At 41.7% G+C, this 20,572-nt stretch overlaps 1 protein-coding gene across 1 annotated transcript; it reads left to right on the forward strand.

The window, feature by feature from the left end:
• Positions 1-3,596: 3,596 nt before the first annotated feature.
• LOC136943275 (immunoglobulin lambda-1 light chain-like) lies at positions 3,597-18,876 on the forward strand. The gene is made up of 6 exons (XM_067236540.1): positions 3,597-3,609; positions 4,296-4,599; positions 17,057-17,100; positions 17,502-17,828; positions 18,013-18,102; positions 18,438-18,876. The coding sequence occupies exons 1-6, from the start codon at positions 3,597-3,599 to the stop codon at positions 18,590-18,592; spliced, it is 933 nt and encodes a 310-aa protein (XP_067092641.1). The 3' UTR covers positions 18,593-18,876.
• The last annotated feature ends 1,696 nt before the right edge of the window (positions 18,877-20,572 follow it).

A 20,572-nucleotide genomic window follows, 5' to 3' on the forward strand; every position in this document is an offset into this window, starting at 1 on the left:
ATTGTACAGCTTAACAGCAATACAATAGTAAATAAGCGATGCTACTACATATGCTATATCTTTTTCTACATACAGGTACTCTGATTAGGAATTATTATTAGGAATTAAAATTATTTTGTAATTAATGAAACAAAAAAATAATAACCTCTTTTTATGAAGGTACCAGAAGGGAGCAAATTAAACTCTCCGAAAAGTATGTGATCAGGGCAGTTTTACATTTGTTTAGCCTTACCCATAACCCGTTTATCATATATATCTTGCAACTGGGCTAACTGTACCCCAACCACCTTAGATGCTACATTTACCAGCTTTGTAAGCTTACGCTTGCTAATCATTGGAAGACCACTGTACCACACCACAATGCCAAATGTCAAGACAGATTCAATGAAACACTGGTAAAACAGTCATCAAAGTTGTGCACACCCTGAAGGCTTTCATCTTCCTCAAAAAGAAAAGTCTCTGTTGGGACTTTTTACAGACAGCCTCAGTATTGCTGTCAAAAGATAATTTGTTGTCGATGATGGTTCCTAAATATTTATATTCAGCTACAATGTCAACATTCTTGTTATGAAAAACAGTTTGCGGAACATTGTGCTGTGACATCCTTGGTATTAGAAACATTGATAGACAAACAAAAGTTATCACACCAAGCAATGAAATCATCAACAACAGGACCATGCCCCTCCTCCTCATTGTTCAAAAGGCTCACTATAACTGTGTCATCTGAAAACTTCACACATTGCCTATTCTCATACCTACTCCTACAGTCATTAGTATATAAAATAAAAAGCAATAGTCTTCAGGTGATTTGTCTAAAATGTGTCTTTGAAAGTCAGCACTTGTCATGTACAGTACAGTGCATACATTGTAAATAAGCCTATTTAGATATCATATTATTGTACAGCTTAACAGCAATACAATATTAAATAAGCGATGCTACTACATATGCTATATATATTTCTACATACAGGTACTCGGATTAGGAATAATTATTAGGAAATAAAATTATTTTGTAATTAATGAAACAAAAAAATAATAACCTCTTTTTATGAAGGTGTCATGATCCGAAAAAATTAACTTTTCATAGTTTCCTTTACTATGGCACATTGATTTGATGGGATGCAGGTGCACGGTATGAAAATGTGGTGGACGAGTTTTGGGTTTCTAATTAACATGTTTCCGACTGAAACATTCCGAGGCAGTTTAACCGCATCTTGATCAACAAATTTGTTATTATCGTTATATAGGCACTATTTTTGTGTGTGTGAAACACTATAAGCACAGGTTAAAGCATGTTATGTTTACACCCATAAAAGCGCTTGTGTTTAACCAAAGATTAGTGAGTGAGATTGAAAACGCGACATGCAAATGCATACGAATGATCTGTCAGTCAAACTGTGGTTGAACTGCCTCACCATGTTTCCAGGAAGCCACGTCTAATAAGCTATTTCAGTGAAATGACAGGCTGTGTTCTATAAACGACACATTGTTGCAAATTATATACATTCAGAATCTTAATTATTTTAAAAATACTGTATTATGAAGTAGTGTCTGGACGCTGCTCTAAAAAAAGCAGTTTACTCTCAATAATTAAGAGCCATGTAAAGGATCTGTTTCTATTATTTTAGATATTTTTATGTTAGACATTCTTGAATTACAGTTATTAAAGTAAAATAATACACATGGAGTGGATCACATCATGTCTTGAAACAACGTGTCCATTAAACATTGATATGCTTGGGAGTTTAGATACATTTGACAAATATAGGCCTATTTCAGTCGAAGAAAATTAATTCCATGTTCATGGCTCACAGTAAAATACACATAAGGCCTAAGGAAACACCAAAGGGTATCGAGTAGAACAAGAATGCATCAGATTATTATATATGACACCTGTCCGTTTTCGCAGTGTTGTAAAGGCTTTGAAATTTACAAAATTCAATCTAAAATGAAACAGGCAAAATCATTTCTAATATTTAATCTCATTATAATTGCATGATCGAATTAAATGTGTTTCTCTCTGGCACACATTAGTCAGAGGAAACACAGGTGCTGCTCACACTGTTGTTTGAAACCATAAAGACGGAAGACATGGTAAACGTGTTTATGGTTTCTAATAAACGCTGACAAGTTACTTACAGGAAACACAGTGAGGCCGTTTAACCAAAGTTTGATCAAAAGATCATCTATCGTAAAGATGATTTTCAAAGGATGATGATTAGGCTACGATAATGATGATGGTGCTAGTTTTTCACAGTTAGCTTTTTTTTTATTGATGCTTGCTTTCCTACCGGTACACTTTTGCACTTTTGAGGTTCATGTTGTTTCATTTGTAATTTGTTTAACTACATGCTCTTACGTTTCTTCCTATTGACACTTATTTGCTTTTCACAATGTATGTTCATGTTTTGGCTACCCGCAATGTTTTGGGGCTATCTTGTTCATGATCATTGAACTATGCACTTTTGTAAAGCTCTTTCTTGGAAGTCGTTTTGGATAAAAGCGTCTGCTAAATGAATACATGTAAATGTAAATGTAAACAACACTGTGCAATATTACTGGTGATTACCTTTGAACACAAACCTTTTGTTTGTAAAATTGTATTCTCCATCATAATTATGTCCCTGCCTGTCCAATCATTGTTTTATGGTTGAGGTTCTATTTGTAGTTTTTTTCTGTGTTTAAATTGTAGTTCTCTTGCTTATCCTATCCTTTCCAAACATATCTTTACTGTACAGACAGTATACTTAATATTCTTAATTTGTGAAAATATAACAATTAGATTACAGGAAGATTATTGTTACAAATAATTATAATAATATTTTTGTGGAAGTCAATTCTGAGATGTTGTTGACTGAAACATGGTAAGGCATTGCAATCATTTTAATTGAATTAATATTCATTGTACATATGAGTGTTTTTCCCACACACTTACTTTTAGTATGATGACATTGTACGTATCTGTCCCAGAAGTTTATAATTAACATAACGTTTGATAGCTTTTTACATCTAAACATATTACGCTTTTTATAAATACAATTATAAATAGTATAAATTGCATTTTGAAAAGCAGAGTAGCTGCCGCCCTTTCAAGTAATGTCACAAGATGAAAACAAATAAATACAAACTACCTTAAAAGAAGAACAACATCATAGTATTAAACTTATTGAATTAAATTGTCCTAACACTTTTGCTTGCTTAAAATAGGAAGATGAAACACAAAGTAATTTTTATTATAAGTTTGTAAAACACATACATATTGAAACAAACACAAATAAAAGGTCAAATTCTTAACTTCTGCTCCATGTTCATGTTTTAATCATGTTTTCATGTGTCTTTAGTGTGTAGCAGAAACATCATACTATAGATTTCCAAAACAGAAATAGGGGAGTGTAAGTGTGTGCAAGACCACCTTCTTATGGACAAATAAACACAAAATACATCTGAGTATGGCTCTGCATAAAGCTACTGATTTACTTGTTATCATAAATTCAGCATTCCTGACTGTCCTCAACCTAATAGAGTTTCTTTGGGATGAAGATTGAAAGGCTGTTTACTGTATGAATGTACGGCTGCTATGTCTGTATAATGTCAATATGTCTGCAGCCAGTGCGTATATTTTTAAATACATTTTCAATGAACCCAATTATTTGTAATTGTATTATTATTACTAAGATATGTTATGGATATTATACTGTATAATCATGAAGCTTGCATGTTTTATAATTCTCCTTTCACAGGCACATTGATATGAGTTTGATGGTACACAGCTGCACAGTAGGAATGTGGTGAATGTTCATGGTTTTTTAATAAAGGCTGTGATGTTGCTTACTGGAAACACAGTGACATTGTTCAACCACAGTTAGATTGACAGGTGATTAATCATAGGCATTAGACAGTCACTCTAGCCAATGTTCCATTTAACTACAGATTGTTTGGGAGTTTTGTCCAAGTCCATGTGTACAGCCTACCTCTTTTACACAAGTTAAAGGTCATGCTAGGCAAAGATCTCGACCAATAGAGGACTGAAGCATGGTGGACACGTGACATGAGGTTAGATGAACTATCCGAAACCACACACCCCATTACATCTTCATCTCTCTGTCCACACTGAACAAAGACCTTAACAATTATATTTCCAACAGTTGACATTTTAATGGTGTAGAAATGTTCCTTGTTTTCAGTGCTTTTACGTCTGTCCTGTTTGTAGGTGAGTTTTCCACACGTACTGTAAATGTGACATTGACAGCTGTGATCACAAGATAAAGTTAGATTTCTTCTCTGTACAACAACAGCAGCTGGAGACCAACTGGTCCAGGACCAGACGTCATGGACCAGGAGAGAGGGCGAGAGTGTCTCCTTCAGCTGCAGAGGCACTGAGCAGTGTTATAGTTATGTCTTCTGGTACCAGGAAAGAGCAGGGGAACCTTTCGTTCTGATTTTGGACATTGACAGGGACAATGGCGACATAGATTCCATGTACGGTCATCCTCAAAAAGATGACTTCTCAGCCTTGAAAAGGGAGAACAACTATGAGTTGGAGATAAAGTCAGTTAAACTGTCCCACTCTGCCACCTACTACTGTGCCTGCCAGAAGAGTGGTAGGGACCACAGTGACAACTGTCTCTGATACTCAGTTCAAAAACTGTCTGGGTTCATCTAGATAGACGATAAAACATTGCAACAGGAAGTGACATAGTGAGACAGGTTGAGCAGTTAGTAGAAATCAGCCAGACTGTTAGCTTCACAGTTCTGCTCCAACTGAAAATCAATTTCTGGTTTAAATGAGGACAAATTAGAATCATCTTTCATAAAACCCACAGTTTGGTTCCTCCTTGTAGTATGAACACTAGGGAGTCAGGTGGCTGAGCGGTGAGGGAGTCGGGCTAGTAATCCGAAGGTTCCCAGTTCGATTCCCGGTCATGCCAACTGACGTTGTGTCCTTCATCCTGGCACTTCATCCAGGCACTTCATCCTACTTGCCTCGGGGGAATGTCCCTGTACTTACTGTAAGTCGCTCTGGATAAGAGCGTCTGCTAAATGGCTAAATGTAAATGTAACTACTACTATTAGGAACAGGCATTATTATAAGAACAGGCTGCCCTGAGGCAAAGCCCAGGAGATCGTCACAGACCCATCCCACGTTCTACATGCTGAGTACCAGCAACTGTTTTAGATTACATACATTAAACTAATATTTGGTCCCTCTTTCAATAAAATTTTTTAAATACCAGCGGATGAGGAAAGGACAAGGCCAGGATGGACACAGGGGGTTCTTTGCTTGAATTGGTACAGATCTTCTAAAATGGATGTTTTTGGTTTTCTATTTGTTTGTAAATAATGCTTTTTAGAACATTCATGTATGTTTTTGTTCACTTGTCTGAAGAATGTCTTTTACAGCTGCATTATGGGTGAAAGTCAAGGCAAATTTACCATGATAAAGTTAATCTAGAATCTTGAATCTCAAACGAGTGAAATAGTTTAAAACATTTTTTCTGAACAATAGCAGAGGCTGGAGAACAGTTGTTCCAGGACCAGCAGACAGGGAGAGAGGGACATGAGGTTACATTACACTACCCTTACGCTCTCAACGAAGGCAGTCGCATTTTCTTTCCCTCTCCTCCCCCTGACCTTCCCTGCTTGCTTCCCTGCTTGGCTTCTATCGTATTGTCTAGCTATTCACGGAGAAATGCTCTGAAGTTTCAATCATTTGGATAGTTTTTGAAGATATTACTCAAAATCAAATACTACAAAAAGGAACAACCTGAGAGGACTGAAGCCCAAGGAGAACATAAGTATTTTGGGCTGCCCTCCAAGACTGACCACAGGCAAGCAAACTAAAGCTTGTTCCCTGTAGAACTATGGCTTGTAATGACTGCAAACAACTTACTCAGAGGATAGTCGAACTGGAGCTAAGAGTCAGAACCCTCTTAGATATCAGAGAGACTGAAGACTTCATAGATTCCATGCTACCTAGCCCGGAGGCTAAGCTACCTGCCAATGAGCCACCCTTGGAACCAGCTTTCTCTCCACCGGCCGTTGGACCGGATGAGTCATGGCCTGCTCTCGGCGCTAAACCAAAGAGGCCTAGCGCCGCTTCTACCTTCATCAGAGATGGGACTGTCACCAAGGATAAACAGCAAAAAAAGCGAGGCAGAAACTCTTCCCGCATCACCTCTCCTCCTGTCACACTCAGAAACAGTTTCGAACCACTGGGAACTTTCTCTCCCTTGTGTGTGGAATCCAAGGCGAAGAGGCACAGGAGTGCTAGCCACGCAGCTAACAAACATGAAGGGCCAAGATCGCCGACACACCATGATGGTAGCTACTACACACATGCAAATCCAACACATCATCGTCTGCTGCGACCGGGAGTCCCCCATTTCACTCCAAGCCCCTCTCGGACCACTCGGGGCGCTGTTCGACCCCCTATCAAGCCTAATCAGACAACAATATCACAGGATTATCAAGATCCAAGGTATGCTAAGACTACCCACAGCCCATCAACACTTAGAGGAGCTAACACTGCTAGCACTATAGAATCTACTGCTAGCACTAACGCAGTGTCTAACCTTGGTCTAGCACAAATAAGATAAGAACTGGCCCCGCAGCTACTGATAAGGCAAACGTTAGAAATGCAAACACAACACCACATATGGCCACTATCTTGATTGGAGATGCCATGACAGCACATGTTAAACTGGCAAAGACAGAAAATATTTGTCTTAGCAACACATCTGTCGAGGAACTGTCCTCAGAGGTACAAACAATCCTCAACAATAAACCAAACAACCCTAAGATTATCATCCACACTGGCTCGTTTGATATCCTACACAAGAAAACTGGCACTGAGATACTTAAAAAACATTTCACCCAGCTGCTAAACACACTTAACAGATATCAAGATGTATTCATCAGTGGACCGATTGCATGCTTTCGCAGAGGAAAAGAAGCCTTCAGTCGACTACTATCTTTCAACACATGGTTGGCATCTGTCTGTCTGACACACAAACTGAGATTTATCGATAACTTCAATGTGTTCTGGAACTGTGCAGACCGTTTTCAAGCTGACAGACTCCACCCAAACCGTAGAGGATCTCGACTACTAACAGCAAACATCAATCACGTGCTCCTGACCACAAATCAAGCTTCCCTCCCTATCCCTGTTGTGTCTAAGCTGACTGACGCATCCCAAACAACCTCCCATGGAACAGAACAGAACATTCAAACAGCCTCCTGCAAGGACATGGGCCCTGCACAGATCTGCACCCCCCGGATGAATTCCCTTGTGATGGAACAGCTCAGTGACAGAGACTTTCCCAAAGAAAAGCTACGCTAGGACAGCCACCATGCTATTTCATTGGACATACCAGTCATCATCACAAACAGAAAATGGCATGGTAAAATGCATGGTTACAAACCTGAAACTAGTGTTAGAAGTCACAGAACTATCCATATTCTTCCAACAGATTTATCTACCCCTGTTTTATCTGTTAATACCCCACAGATGAAACTGGCCCTTCTAAATGTTAGATCACTAAATAACAAAACATTCCTAGTTAATGATCTGGTCAAAGAAAACAACTTAGACTGCATCTGTCTAACAGAAACCTGGCTAAACAATGACACGGCAACAGCAACTTTGATAGAAGCGTGTCCGCCTGATTACAGTTTTCACCAAGTTTCAAGGACATCAAAAAAAGGTGGAGGAGTCGCAGCTATTTTCTCCTCTAAACTGTTGTTCAAAATCACTGAGCTAGGTGAATTCACATCATATGAATATCTTGCTATAGAGCTCAAAACCGAATCAATACTTTTTGTTATTATATATCGGCCACCCAAGCACTCGTCAATATTCATACAAGAATTCTCTGAACTATTATCACTATGTGTCACTAGATATGACAAAGTAGTTTTAAACGGAGACTTAAATATCCAAGTAAATAAAAAAGCAGACCCAAGAACTATTGAGCTCTTAAATCTCCTTGACAGTTTCAATCTAACTCAACACATAACAGACCCAACACACCGGCACTGAAACACACTAGATCTAGTGATAACAACTGGACTAAATATCAATAATATTTCAATAACTGATCTACCCCTCTCAGACCATCATTATATACTTTTTAATGTGGAAATTATCCTAACAACAACCAAAAAAGAATTCTTAGTCCATAGAAGATATTTAGACGATACAGCTATGATGACATTTTCTGAACAATTTGCTCTATATGAGCCGACTAACCATCATTGCTCTCTGAATGAAATGGTAGAGAACCTCAATGATGCACTATTATCTGTGTTAGACTCTGTTGCACCACTGAAAACCAAAAAGAAGTGCACAAACAGAACCTCCCCATGGCTGAGAAATAAAAATGTTAGTGAAACGAAAAGAAAATGCCGTGCAGCAGAGAGAAAATGGAGGAAAACAAAGATCACTATCCACTACAATATCTACAAGGATACACTAACCACCTATAACAAAACCATCCGTCTAGCAAGGAGAGAATATTTCTCCAACATTATTACAGAAAATGCCAGAAATTCCAGAGTTCTTTTCTCCACCATTGACCAGCTGCTAAACACTGTCCCTGCCCCACCTCCATCCTCAGCAGTTAAATGTGAAGAGCTTGCTTTGTTCTTCAAGAACAAAATAACTTTGATCAGAGCGAGTATTATTAATAGTGGGGTCGAAACTGACATCAGTAGATTCTGCAACATAACCATGAGCACATTTACCTGTATCACACTTAGTGAACTTTCCAAAATTGTCAGCGAATCTAACTCCACAACCTCAGATATTGATCCTATACCCACAAAAGATAGTTTTAGTCCAATTAAATTCTTTTCTTGAAGAATATAACATCCTGGAAGTCTCGCAGTCAGGTTTCAGGAAATATCACAGTACTGAAACTGCTCTCACCAAAATAATTAGCGACCTCAGACTAAACTCTAATGCAAATAAAGTCTCTATCCTTATCCTGTTAGATCTCAGTGCAGCATTTGATACAATTGATCACGACATCCTAATCAATAGACTGGAAAAGCTTATTGGGTTCACGGATAGTGTATTGAACTGGCTGAAATCATATATCTCAGGAAGGAAGTTTTATGTTAGTTTAGGTGACCATAGGTCCAAGAAACATGAGAACTGCTACGGGGTTGCTCAAGGAAGCTGCTTAGGTCCATTACTTTTTTCTCTTTATATGTTACCACTCGGCAACATAATCAGAGAACATAACATAGATTTCCATAGCTATGCGGATGACACACAACTATATATATCCACTGAACCCAACGATGCAACGGCCATCAATTCCATTACCAACTGCCTGTTGGCAATAAACAAATGGATGAATGATAACTTTCTTAAATTAAATGAAGACAAAACCGAAGTCCTACTATGTGGCCCCAAATCCAAAAGAGAGATGCTTATTAAGAATCTTGGAGGCTTAACCCCCTGTCTTAAACCAGAGGTGACGAGTCTCGGTGTAATCCTGGACTCAGATTTGAATTTCAACTCTCACATTAATAAAGTGACCAAAACAGCTTTCTTTCACCTGAGGAATATAGCAAAGGTACGACCATTCATAAAACAAAATGATGGAGAGAAGTTAATTCATGCTTTTATATCCAGCCGGCTGGACTACTGTAACGCACTTTTCACTGGTCTTCCCAAGAAAACCACTGAAAGACTACAGCTCATTCAAAATTCTGCAGCTAGATTATTAACCAAAACTAAAAGGAGAGAACACATTAGTCCTGTCCTAGCTACTTTACACTGGCTCCCTGTTACCTTCAGAATTGACTTTAAGGTCCTTTTCCTCACATACAAAGCTCTACACGGACAAGGACCTAGCTACATTGCTAACTCCTTTATAAACTACACACCAGCTAGAACACTGCGATCATCAAATGCAGGCCTATTAGAGGTCACCAGAAGCAGTCATAAGAAGATTGGTGATTCGGCCTTTGTCAATTACGCCCCAAAACTATGGAACAAATGACCCATAAATATTAGGGAAGCAAACACTCTAGACATTTTTAAAAGACAGCTTAAAACCTACCTTTTTACCGAAGCATTTAAGTAATTTTATCTAAAATTTCAAAGTGTTTTCCTACTTTTAAAGTTGTTTTCTCTCTTGAACAGAGATCTTATTGGGATTTTTATTTTTGTTTGAATTGTTTATCACTTGTTTTATTGTTTTTATTGATTTTATGTAAAGCACCTTGAGCTACAATTCTTGTATGAAATGTGCTATATAAATAAAGTCTTACTTACTTACTTACTTACTTACTTACATTAACTGTTCAAAAGACACCACTCACCTAAAATCACATAGTAATCTCACCATTTAAACCAAACCAGCATCTACTAGCTAGCTGGTACGTAAGGGCACAGTAGCAGTTTCATAATTTACATTTCTTTGTTCAGGTGAATTGACTTGTTAACCATATATAGTATAACATCTTTTAATACATTGCCAGATGTTTTTTGAACCACAAGCCTGATATTATGGACTCAAAGACAGAAAGCTGCATAGGCACTGAGCAGTATTCAATCATTCAATATTGGAAGAACATTTTGCTCTCATTATGAACATTGATTAATGAACAACACGCTCTTGCAAATTAAATAACATGTTCTGAGAGGGCAGGGGAGTTGTTACAAGCCTGTCTGCTGGTTGGTACCAGGAAGTCACTGGTGAGTTTAGCCTGTCTGCTGGTTGGTACCAGGAAGGCACTGGTGAGTGAAGCCTGTCTGCTGGTTGGTACCAGGAAGTCACTGGTGAGTGAAGCCTGTCTGCTGGTTGGTACCAGGAAGACACTGTTGAGTGAAGCCTGTCTGCTGGTTGGTACCAGGTAGTCACTGGTGAGTGAAGCCTGTCTGCTGGTTGGTACCAGGAAGACACTGTTGAGTGAAGCCTGTCTGCTGGTTGGTACCAGGAAGACACTGTTGAGTGAAGCCTGTCTGCTGGTTGGTACCAGGAAGTCACTGGTGAGTTTAGCCTGTCTGCTGGTTGGTACCAGGAAGGCACTGGTGAGTGAAGCCTGTCTGCTGGTTGGTACCAGGAAGTCACTGGTGAGTGAAGCCTGTCTGCTGGTTGGTACCAGGAAGACACTGTTGAGTGAAGCCTGTCTGCTGGTTGGTACCAGGAAGTCACTGGTGAGTGAAGCCTGTCTGCTGGTTGGTACCAGGAAGACACTGGTGAGTGAAGCCTGTCTGCTGGTTGGTACCAGGAAGGCACTGGTGAGTGAAGCCTGTCTGCTGGTTGGTACCAGGAAGGCACTGGTGAGTGAAGCCTGTCTGCTGGTTGGTACCAGGAAGGCACTGGTGAGTGAAGCCTGTCTGCTGGTTGGTACCAGGAAGTCACTGGTGAGTGAAGCCTGTCTGCTGGTTGGTACCAGGAAGACACTGTTGAGTGAAGCCTGTCTGCTGGTTGGTACCAGGAAGGCACTGGTGAGTGAAGCCTGTCTGCTGATTGGTACCAGGAAGGCACTGGTGAGTGCTGATTGGTACCAGAAGAAACATTCATCTGGGTTCTTCTGTTTGACTTTCTTGCAAGAGCAAGACAGGACACAACCCCAGAGATGTTCTGAGGGAATTCAGGAAAGACTGAATTCCACTCTGCCACCTATAACTGTGCATGCCGGAGAAACAGGTACCTCAATGAGACTATACTATACACCTTCAATCTAGAAGAATGGTTTCGTCTTTGTCAAGGTAGTGTTGATCAAGAAGATCTGGGTAATTCAGCAAAATATAAGGGACTCCTTGATGTTCTCGCCTCTGTGTCTTTCGTGTGTAATCTTGGAGTTATGTTCTTTGCCCTAACAGAACTGAGTGATCTCTCAAGGATGCTGCAAAAGAGAGGCACAACACTGCCTGCAGCAGACAAGCTGCTGTTTCGGGAGATCCGGGTGCTTGAGTCCATGGTTTCAACGCCTGGCCCCCACACACAGACTGTTCTTCAAGCTGAAACCGAGAAATTGTTCCAGAATGTATCACTGTGTGACAATCAAAGGATTGTAAAGATCAATGCAGGACAGTTCTTTCGCAGCATGGCAGAAAATATTAGAACCAGGACAGCTACAGCAACTTCCTCTCATGTCAGCACACAGGAAAGTTCCTCATATAGAGGTGGAAGCAAACTGATGTCCGACTTCAAGGTTCTTCAACCAGATACTTGGCCAGAGGGAAATATGGACATACAACATGGTGAAGCAGAGGTCCTTCGCTTATGCGACACATTTAAAATAGAGAGAAGAGAGAGCATCCAGGGATTTCGGGAGTACAAGGAACTTAGGGCATCCCGGACCCCAGCATCCCTGAAGCCTCTTCTTAAAGCTGTCCATACAATCGCAGTGTCTACCAGTGAATGCGAAAGAGCCTTCAGTTGCATGAATGACATTCTAACAGTCAAAAGGAACTCCCTTGCTGTAAACAGTGGAAATGCAATGGACCACCATTACTGCAGTTTAGTCCCCACACTTATGTGAGATCATGGTTGACAAAGGGATGAAGATCTGCAGATGAACTTACATGTGAAGCCCCTCACCATTCAGCAGCAGCTGACCCCAAGACCTTCTGGAGCCTTTTTAAGCAGGTAAACCATCTTTTTGTCTTATAAAATGTAGAACCGAATTTAGATTCCAAATACTTCTGTTTAGGATACTTTTGGTTTCCTCCTCTGTCTTTGGCAATGAATGTGTCAGCACAATAGATTACAATTTATTTAATCTAACTTCCTCACTAAATGCATCCCCACTGCCAACTAATCCTTTACCTCTGGTTCTATCTCTGAAAGCCTGTGCCTCACAAAGGCACCAAAAAAGCTGATAAACCCCATGTTCCTGGGATCCTGATGAGCTGATGAACCACCCCATAACATCCTGTTGCCAATCTGTAAGTCCAGCAGAAAGAGCTAGCACGCGACCAGTTCATACAGGCGCTCTCTCCTACGGAGCTGCACATACAGACCCAGCTGGCTCATCCTGAGTCACTTCAGGTAGCCTTGGAGCCCACAGGGGCTTCAGCTGGGGCTGTGATGGGGTTGCAGGGAGACAGACCCTCTGTGCGGGCTGGGGGTCAGAGCAGCCCAGAGCCGGAACAGCCTGCATGGGTGGCTGAGATGACAGAGCTGATTCGGGCTGTGTCACTACAGGTGGCGCAAAACACACGCCCTGGTCCCAGGGTCTGCTGGGGTTGTGGCCAGCCAGGTCACCTGCGGCGGGATCGCCCCATGTCCCCCAGAGCTCCGGGAAACGGCTCGGCCTGGCTTCCTTTCCTGACCACATTCATCTTCGGGAGGGGCCCTCCGGGGAAGCAAGGTTTCACTTTCCCCAGAAGCAGACAAGTGCGAGCGGATGCAGCCTGTTGTTTATGGTGGGCCGGACCTGTGTTGGGGACTTTTGTCATGTACCTGTCACGGTGGAGGGTTGCCCTGGTCTGCCCTGGTGGACACTGAGGGCCCCATGTACTAACGCTTTGCGCCCACTTCAGGTGTATTTGTTTCGCAATTTGCACGTAAAAGCATGGTGAGGTATGTACAAACATGCCGCATGAAACAAATGCCCAACTCCACACAGAAAAAGGTGAGCTGGCACCCATGTAAGGGAAGGGAATAATGACTCTGACAGTAAGGGGCAGATCTGTGAGTCATCCTGTGTGGGTGGCGCCTGTGCAGGACCCTTGTATCCTAGGGCCACAGGCTGCCAGTTAGACCTAAATGGGGGCACACTGAGCTTCCAGGGAGGGCCAGAAGTCACCATGGCTCCCCCTAATGTCACATTCAATCAACCCATCGAACCCTTTACTACAACGGTTAAAGCAACAGAGACTCATGGCTGCCCCCGCCCCCCCACATCTGTGTGTTACGTCCCCCCTACCCCCCTGGCACCTACGGCTGTGTGTTACGTCCCCCCAGCTGCCTCCAAGACACATCCCTCTGTGAGCCTGGGCTGCGCCCCCCCCCCCCCCCGCCCAGCTATCCGAAAGGGGAGAGGAGAGGACACGGTCTGCAGTGAGGGAAATACGGGAGAGGAACTGTCTTGGTCTCGACCCCGAGCAGCAGGAACAGTTGTTGCTGTTTGAATTCAGAGACAGCTTTGCGCTGAGTGAAGATGAGGTGGGTCAGACTAATCTGGTGCAGCATGATATTGACACAGGTGATGCTCGACCCATCAAGATGCCATCCTGCCGTATCCCGCTGGCACGCCAGGAGGCGGCAGACAAGGCTGTGTTGGAGATGCAGCCGGTGGGTTTCATCAACCCTCTGACAGCCCCTGGGCGGCACCAGTCGTCATCGTTCCTAAGAAGGGAGGCAAGCTGAGGTTCTGTGCGGACTACAGGCGGCTGAATGAGGTAACCAAGAAGGACTCATACCCCTTACCTCGTAGCGATGAGTCACTGGACCTGGTTAAGGGGTCCTCCTGGTTCTCCTCACTGGACCTCCGCAGTGGCTACTGGCAGGTGCCTCTCTCCCCAGAGGCCAGAGCCAAAACTGCGTTCTCCACTATCAGAGGACACTGGCAGTTCACACGGTCCTGTGCTTCGGCCTGTGCAACACGCCAGCTACGTTTGATGGACAGAGTGCTGGAAGGCATTCCCCGACAGCAGTGTCTGGTTTACCTTGATGACACCCTGGCCCATGGCAGCTCTTTCCAGTCTGCCCTGGGGGCTACGGTGTGTGCTGAAGCGGGCTCTTTCCAGTCTTCCCTGGGGGCGCTACGGTGTGTGCTGAAGCGGGCTCTTTCCAGTCTTCCCTGGGGGCGCTACGGTGTGTGCTGAAGCGGGTGTCAGCCCTGGGGGCTACGGTGCTGAAGCGGGTGGCTGCCGCAGGTCTGAAGCTCCACCCCGAGAAGTGCCACTTCATGAGGAGGGAGGTGTCCTTCTTGGGCACTCGAGTGGGGAAGTAGGGGATCAGCACCATGGAAGACAAGGTGGGGGCTGTCCGAGACTGGCCCATCCCCTCCGACCAGCGTCAGCTGAGGAGCTTCTTGGGCCTGGCCTCTTACCACAGGAGGTTTGTACGGGGCTTCTGCTGCTCCCCTGAACTGCCTGCTTCCGAAGGACAAGGCCTTCACTTGGACAGTGGAGTGTGACGAGGCCTTCAACGCCCTCAAACGGGCACTGATCGGGGCCCCCGTGCTCGCCCCCCCTGACCTTACCGTTCCCTTTATCCTGGACACAGACGCGAGCAATGTGGGCATGGGTGGGGTGCTGGCCCAGGTGGGGGCAGAGGGGGAGAGAGTGGTGGCGTACTTCAGTAAAACCTTTGACAAACACTAGCGCTGCTACTGTGTCACCCGGAGGGAGCTCTTGGCTGTTGTGGCTTCTGTCAGACACTTCAAGTACTACCTGGGTGGGATGCCCTTTGCTGTAAGGACTGATCACTCTGCTCTCCAGTGGTTCATGTCTTGCAGAGAGCCAGAAGGGGCAGGTGGCTCGCTGGTTGGGTGGTGGTCCCAAAAGCATTGCGGGAGGCTGTGCTCCAGAGTACTCATGGGGGGGTGGGGACTGGACACTTTGGAGTCACAAAAACACTCTGCCGCCGTCAGGGCTTTTACCAGGGGCAGCACAAGAGGGATGTTTACATTTACATTTAGTCATTTATCAGACGCTCTTATCCAGAACAGTACAGGGACATTCCCCCGAGGCAAGTAGGGTGAAGTGCCTTGCCCAAGGACACAACGTAATTTGGGCAACCTTCAGATTACTAGCCCGCTTCCCTAACCGCTCAGCCACCTGACTCCCCAGGTGACGACTTATGCCGCCGCTGTGACAACTGCACAGCCAGAAAGGGCCCCACAGGCCGCCCTCACGCTCAGCTCCAACAGTTCCCAGTGGGGGCTCCCATGGAGAGGGTGGGAGTGGATGTAGTTGCACCGTTCCCCACCACAGACAGTGGAAACCGCTGGTTTATTCTATTTTTCAGCAAGAAAGCTAGAGCTAACTGAAGCTGAGTTGAATCACGATATAGTTTGGTTGCTAAGCTGTAGCGTTACCCACCTAAGTCGATCCCGTTTGCTTCGACAACAGAAGTGGAAACAACTAACGTTATCATTTCAAATGATATCTTATTAATCTGTTGAAAACAGTGTTGTGTAGACACAATAGTTTTTTTGTACATTTTTATTTCAAGTCTCCACCTTCGATGTTTCAGTGAGTGCTGTTGGCTGTGTTGTGTCTTTGCTCCGCAGCTTCACTCGTTTTATATGGAGGATTATAGGAGCCAAAACTAAATAACTAAATACATAAATAATTCAATAATTGAATGGCTAATTACTTGAATGAATACATAATTATATTATACAAAGCTTAAATAAATGACTAATTATATAATTGAATGCCTAATTGACATACACAATGTATAAATTACAAATTAAATGAGACACTAAATATATAAATGTTACATGTTTACAATGTGACTCACTATTATAAAGGAGGGCAGACTCACTATTATAAAGGAGGGCAGACTCATTATTATAAAGGAGGGCAGACTTACTATTATACAGGAGGGCAGGCTCACTATTATACAGGAGGGCAGGCTCACTATTATACAGGAGGGCAGACTCACTATTATACAGGAGGGCAGGCTCAATATTATACAGGAGGGCAGGCTCACTATTATACAGGAGGGCAGACTCACTATTATACAGGAGGGCAGGCTCACTATTATACAGGAGGGCAGGCTCAATATTATACAGGAGGGCTGGCTCACTATTATACAGGAGGGCAGACTAAAAATTATAGAGAAGTGGAATACTTGCAGGTGAAGTGACAGCCACGACTGTGTAGAGAGGATATATAGAAAATGGTTTCTCATTAAATGCAGTCATGAAAAATTTACGGTAGGTGGAATAATCCTACATTTAGCAAGGACATAACAATGTTTTGAGTTTATACATGTAGAAATATGTATGTATGAAGTATACCTTTGTAGTAAATGGTGCGAGTTTATACATCAGATATTTAGAACATTTAAATAATAAATAACTATGCATATACCCCTTACTGCATCCAACATACTTAAAGGTATGGGGCATTTCACTGTGTCTTCATCTTTGGTCCTGGCACTAGACTTTACGTTACTGGTAAGATATAAGTATTTGAGTTATAAACTTGACGTTATAATTTGCTATATTGGATATGTTTTGTATGTTTGTAATACATTGCATGTTACCAAACAAAGTAAACATTTAAATACTTAATTGATAATGTTCTTCAGGTGTTGTACTAGAGATCCTTAAATTCCCACAATTAATCCAATTATATCTTAATACATTATTAAGTAAAACAATTTAGAGTGCAGCAAGGGACATGTCCAATTGTTTTTAATGATCAGCTCTATTCAAAAATCTATATCATGGTAAAGACTCAGGTAATCTGCAGGGAACTTAATATTTACTGTAGATTTGAATTTATTGATACTCAATAATGAATTCCAGTGAACATATTATCATACTTTTTTATTCTTCTTTTATCATACCTTCAGGCAAGCATGTTAAAGAACCAAAAGTGACGGCCTATCAAGCGCCCAAGAGCCAAACAAATAAGAGGACCACCCTGCTGTGTCGGGCCAGTGACATGTTCCCAGACTTGGTGAGGTTTTCATGGAAGATGGAGAGAGAAGACGGCCGGTTGGTGGAGGTGCCTGAAGCAGAGAGAGAAGAGCTGGAGCAGAGGGAGGACGGGAGAGTGACTAATGTGATCATCATCAAGAACCAAGAGGCTAAAACAAAAAATTACAGCTGTACTGTAAAGCATGAACTGGCTTTATATGAAGTTAAAGTTGACGACATTCCAAAAATACACAAAAAAGGTTTCTCTTCATTCCATTTATGTACCTATTTTGAAGTCTCTAAAGTTAATAGGAGAAAAATAGGCTCACCTAAAAATATTTATCCATTCCAATTTAATTTATATTTCTTTATTTTGAAATAACTTCCTATCTGCACAGCTATCTGTTACATAATTATAATAATGTTCTGGCACATCTGTCTCAGAGGAATCTTCTTTTACCACGGCTGCCTCTGCACCAACCTGTCCACCCCAGAATCATACACACGTCTCTCCTGCCGTCCTCGTCCTTGATGGTAAGACACATTTACTATACCGGTGTAAACTGTTTATAAATAGTCAATATATATTTATTGTTGTATGTCTGTATTTTAAAAGCACATCCTTTTCACGAAATATTTATGCTTAAATGGATTGATGTAACTGCTATTGGCTTTTATTTCATGGCTAGTAAAAAATTAAAAGATGTTAGAATACTATTTATTGTTTCTTTATAAATCTTACTAAAATGGTATGAAATTCATGATCACCATCACATTAATCTGTACGTCCCTAATGTTGCCTTAGGTGAAATATAATGATTTGCCTGTAAGTCTCAATGTATGGTATCGTTGGTTTATTTCCTTTCCAGAACTGTTGCAGTCCATGTGCAGTGTGAACCTGGCCTCTCTGGTTTACACTGTGATGATAGTGAAGAACTTGGTGTACTGCTGTGGGCTCTCCCTCCTGCTGCTCCTCAGGGACAACAAGGGAAGTCCACCCCACACCTGGAGAAAAGCTCATTAAAACCTACAGGCACTGTTCAGTAATATTGCATTACTACTACTGCAGATTTATCCTTATCTTGCCTGCTGTCGCATAGCATAGAGTGGATGTGGGATATGAAGAAATGGGTAGACATGAATAATTGTACATGTTGAGTAGCCTTCTGGCATTATTTTCTGTTGGACAAAAATGATGTCCACTCTGTCAAGTGGCATCAAGTGGGGTCTGGACAAAAATATGTTGTGGGAACAAAGTGTTAGAGCCTGGATGGAGGTATTAGGAAACAGTAGTGTTAGTCTAAATTGTTTAAGTTTACGTTTCTGTCTTCTTTTTATTTATTTTTACAAATACATTTTGTTACAGCTTTATGGGCTATTTTATGTAGTGCAATTTTTTCGTATGCATGTATATTTGTCTTTTATATGTTAATACTAAAACAAATACTATTTCAATTGATTTAATGAATCAATGACTGTTAACATATTAATTAACAGATGAAAATCCAGTAAATCTTTAAAGTACTATATCTAAATGTTACACATTGTCAAAGAAAATGTTTGCATTTTAAATAAAGCTCTGTATTCATTTAACAGCGTCTGCTGTGTTCTTAAACAACCTTTTAACACAGATGTTCATCTGTACTCTGACCCAGGTGGAATTCATTATTATAGTTGTGAAATGTGGTTAGTGTGTCGAGTTTTCTGGTGAAGAAAAGTACGTTTTTTACTGTGAAAAAACTAGTTGCAGCATAACCACACATCGATTTCAAGCAATCAAGCCTCAGAGATACTGTTTAAGCCACAGATGCATGCACTTGGAACGATAAAATTTTTCACATATACTATGATCTGCCGTTAATTTCTTATGTGAATTTATTTTCTCTACAGTCACACCCGTAAAGGTGTGTTTATAAATCCCAAAACATTACCACAAAAAATATAAAGGTATTTCTTTAAAATGGTTCTGCTTTGAACATTCGAGGTGTAGAGAAATGACAAAGTATGAAGTGAACACGTTGTGGAACATGCATTCCCAGTCATAGAGACCATGATCTTTCCAAGGCAAGTTTCCCTTCAGGGACAGATGGGTCATTGTTAACACTGCAGCAGGGGAGCTGGAGTCCGCTTACACATGTCAATACAACAATAAAGTCTGTCTCAAAGTCAAATTACACACTGGGAAAATAACAGAAATAATTAGCAGGAAAACAAGGGACCACAAGTTTTAGGAATTCTGCCATGAAATCCTAACAAAAGATAAATGGTAGGGAAAGTTTACATCAACATAGTACCACATTTATTTGTATTTTCTATCAACATCTGTGTTTTAGTTTATGTGATATTAGAACAGATTGTATGATTTGAGATTATCTAAATTACACAAACAAAGAATCTAATGAAAACTTTGTATTGCCTTGTTTACATACCTTTGATAAAATTACTTTTCTATCAGAAAGCTAACTGTTGGCTGCTGGTGTTGTCTGTGTTGAATACATAGGAAAAACACCCCTAAGCAGCTTTTTGACACTGTATGAATATCTCAAAGTAAGAATAAGTATGTTGAACAACAATCTTTGTTATTTTCCACAAAGAGATATATTGTGTCGACTAAACAGGGAACAGACTGACTAATGTGCTGCTAGGATACTTTGTTTAGATACTTATTTAATGTCAACAGCGCCCTCTAGTGGCTCACAAAAAGGAATTGTTGTGAGGTCGGTGTTTGTCAGGAACAAGAACACACACTTCTATGGCCCACCAGTGACAGCAACATGACAATGGCAACAGATAACAGGAAATACATTGAGAAGACAGCTGGTTGGTGGAGGTGCCTGAAGCAGAGAGAAAACGTCTGGTTGGTGGAGGTGCCTGAAGCAGCGAGAGAAGAGCTGGAGCAGAGGGAGGACGGGAGAGTGACTAGTGTGATCATCATCAACAAATAGATGACTGGCAAGACAAAATTCATCTGTTCAGTGGAGAATGAGAAAGAGTGCTGACATCC

The sequence above is a fragment of the Osmerus mordax genome, chromosome 5 (genome assembly GCF_038355195.1).
Source record: "Osmerus mordax isolate fOsmMor3 chromosome 5, fOsmMor3.pri, whole genome shotgun sequence".
Lineage (NCBI taxonomy): Eukaryota > Metazoa > Chordata > Actinopteri > Osmeriformes > Osmeridae > Osmerus > Osmerus mordax.

Coding starts and splice junctions, on each gene's coding strand:
- LOC136943275 (XM_067236540.1), top strand. Junction 17,101..17,501: donor CACTAGACTTTACGTTACTG/GTAAGATATAAG, acceptor TCATACCTTCAG/GCAAGCATGTTAAAGAACCA. Junction 18,103..18,437: donor TGCCGTCCTCGTCCTTGATG/GTAAGACACATT, acceptor TTTCCTTTCCAG/AACTGTTGCAGTCCATGTGC.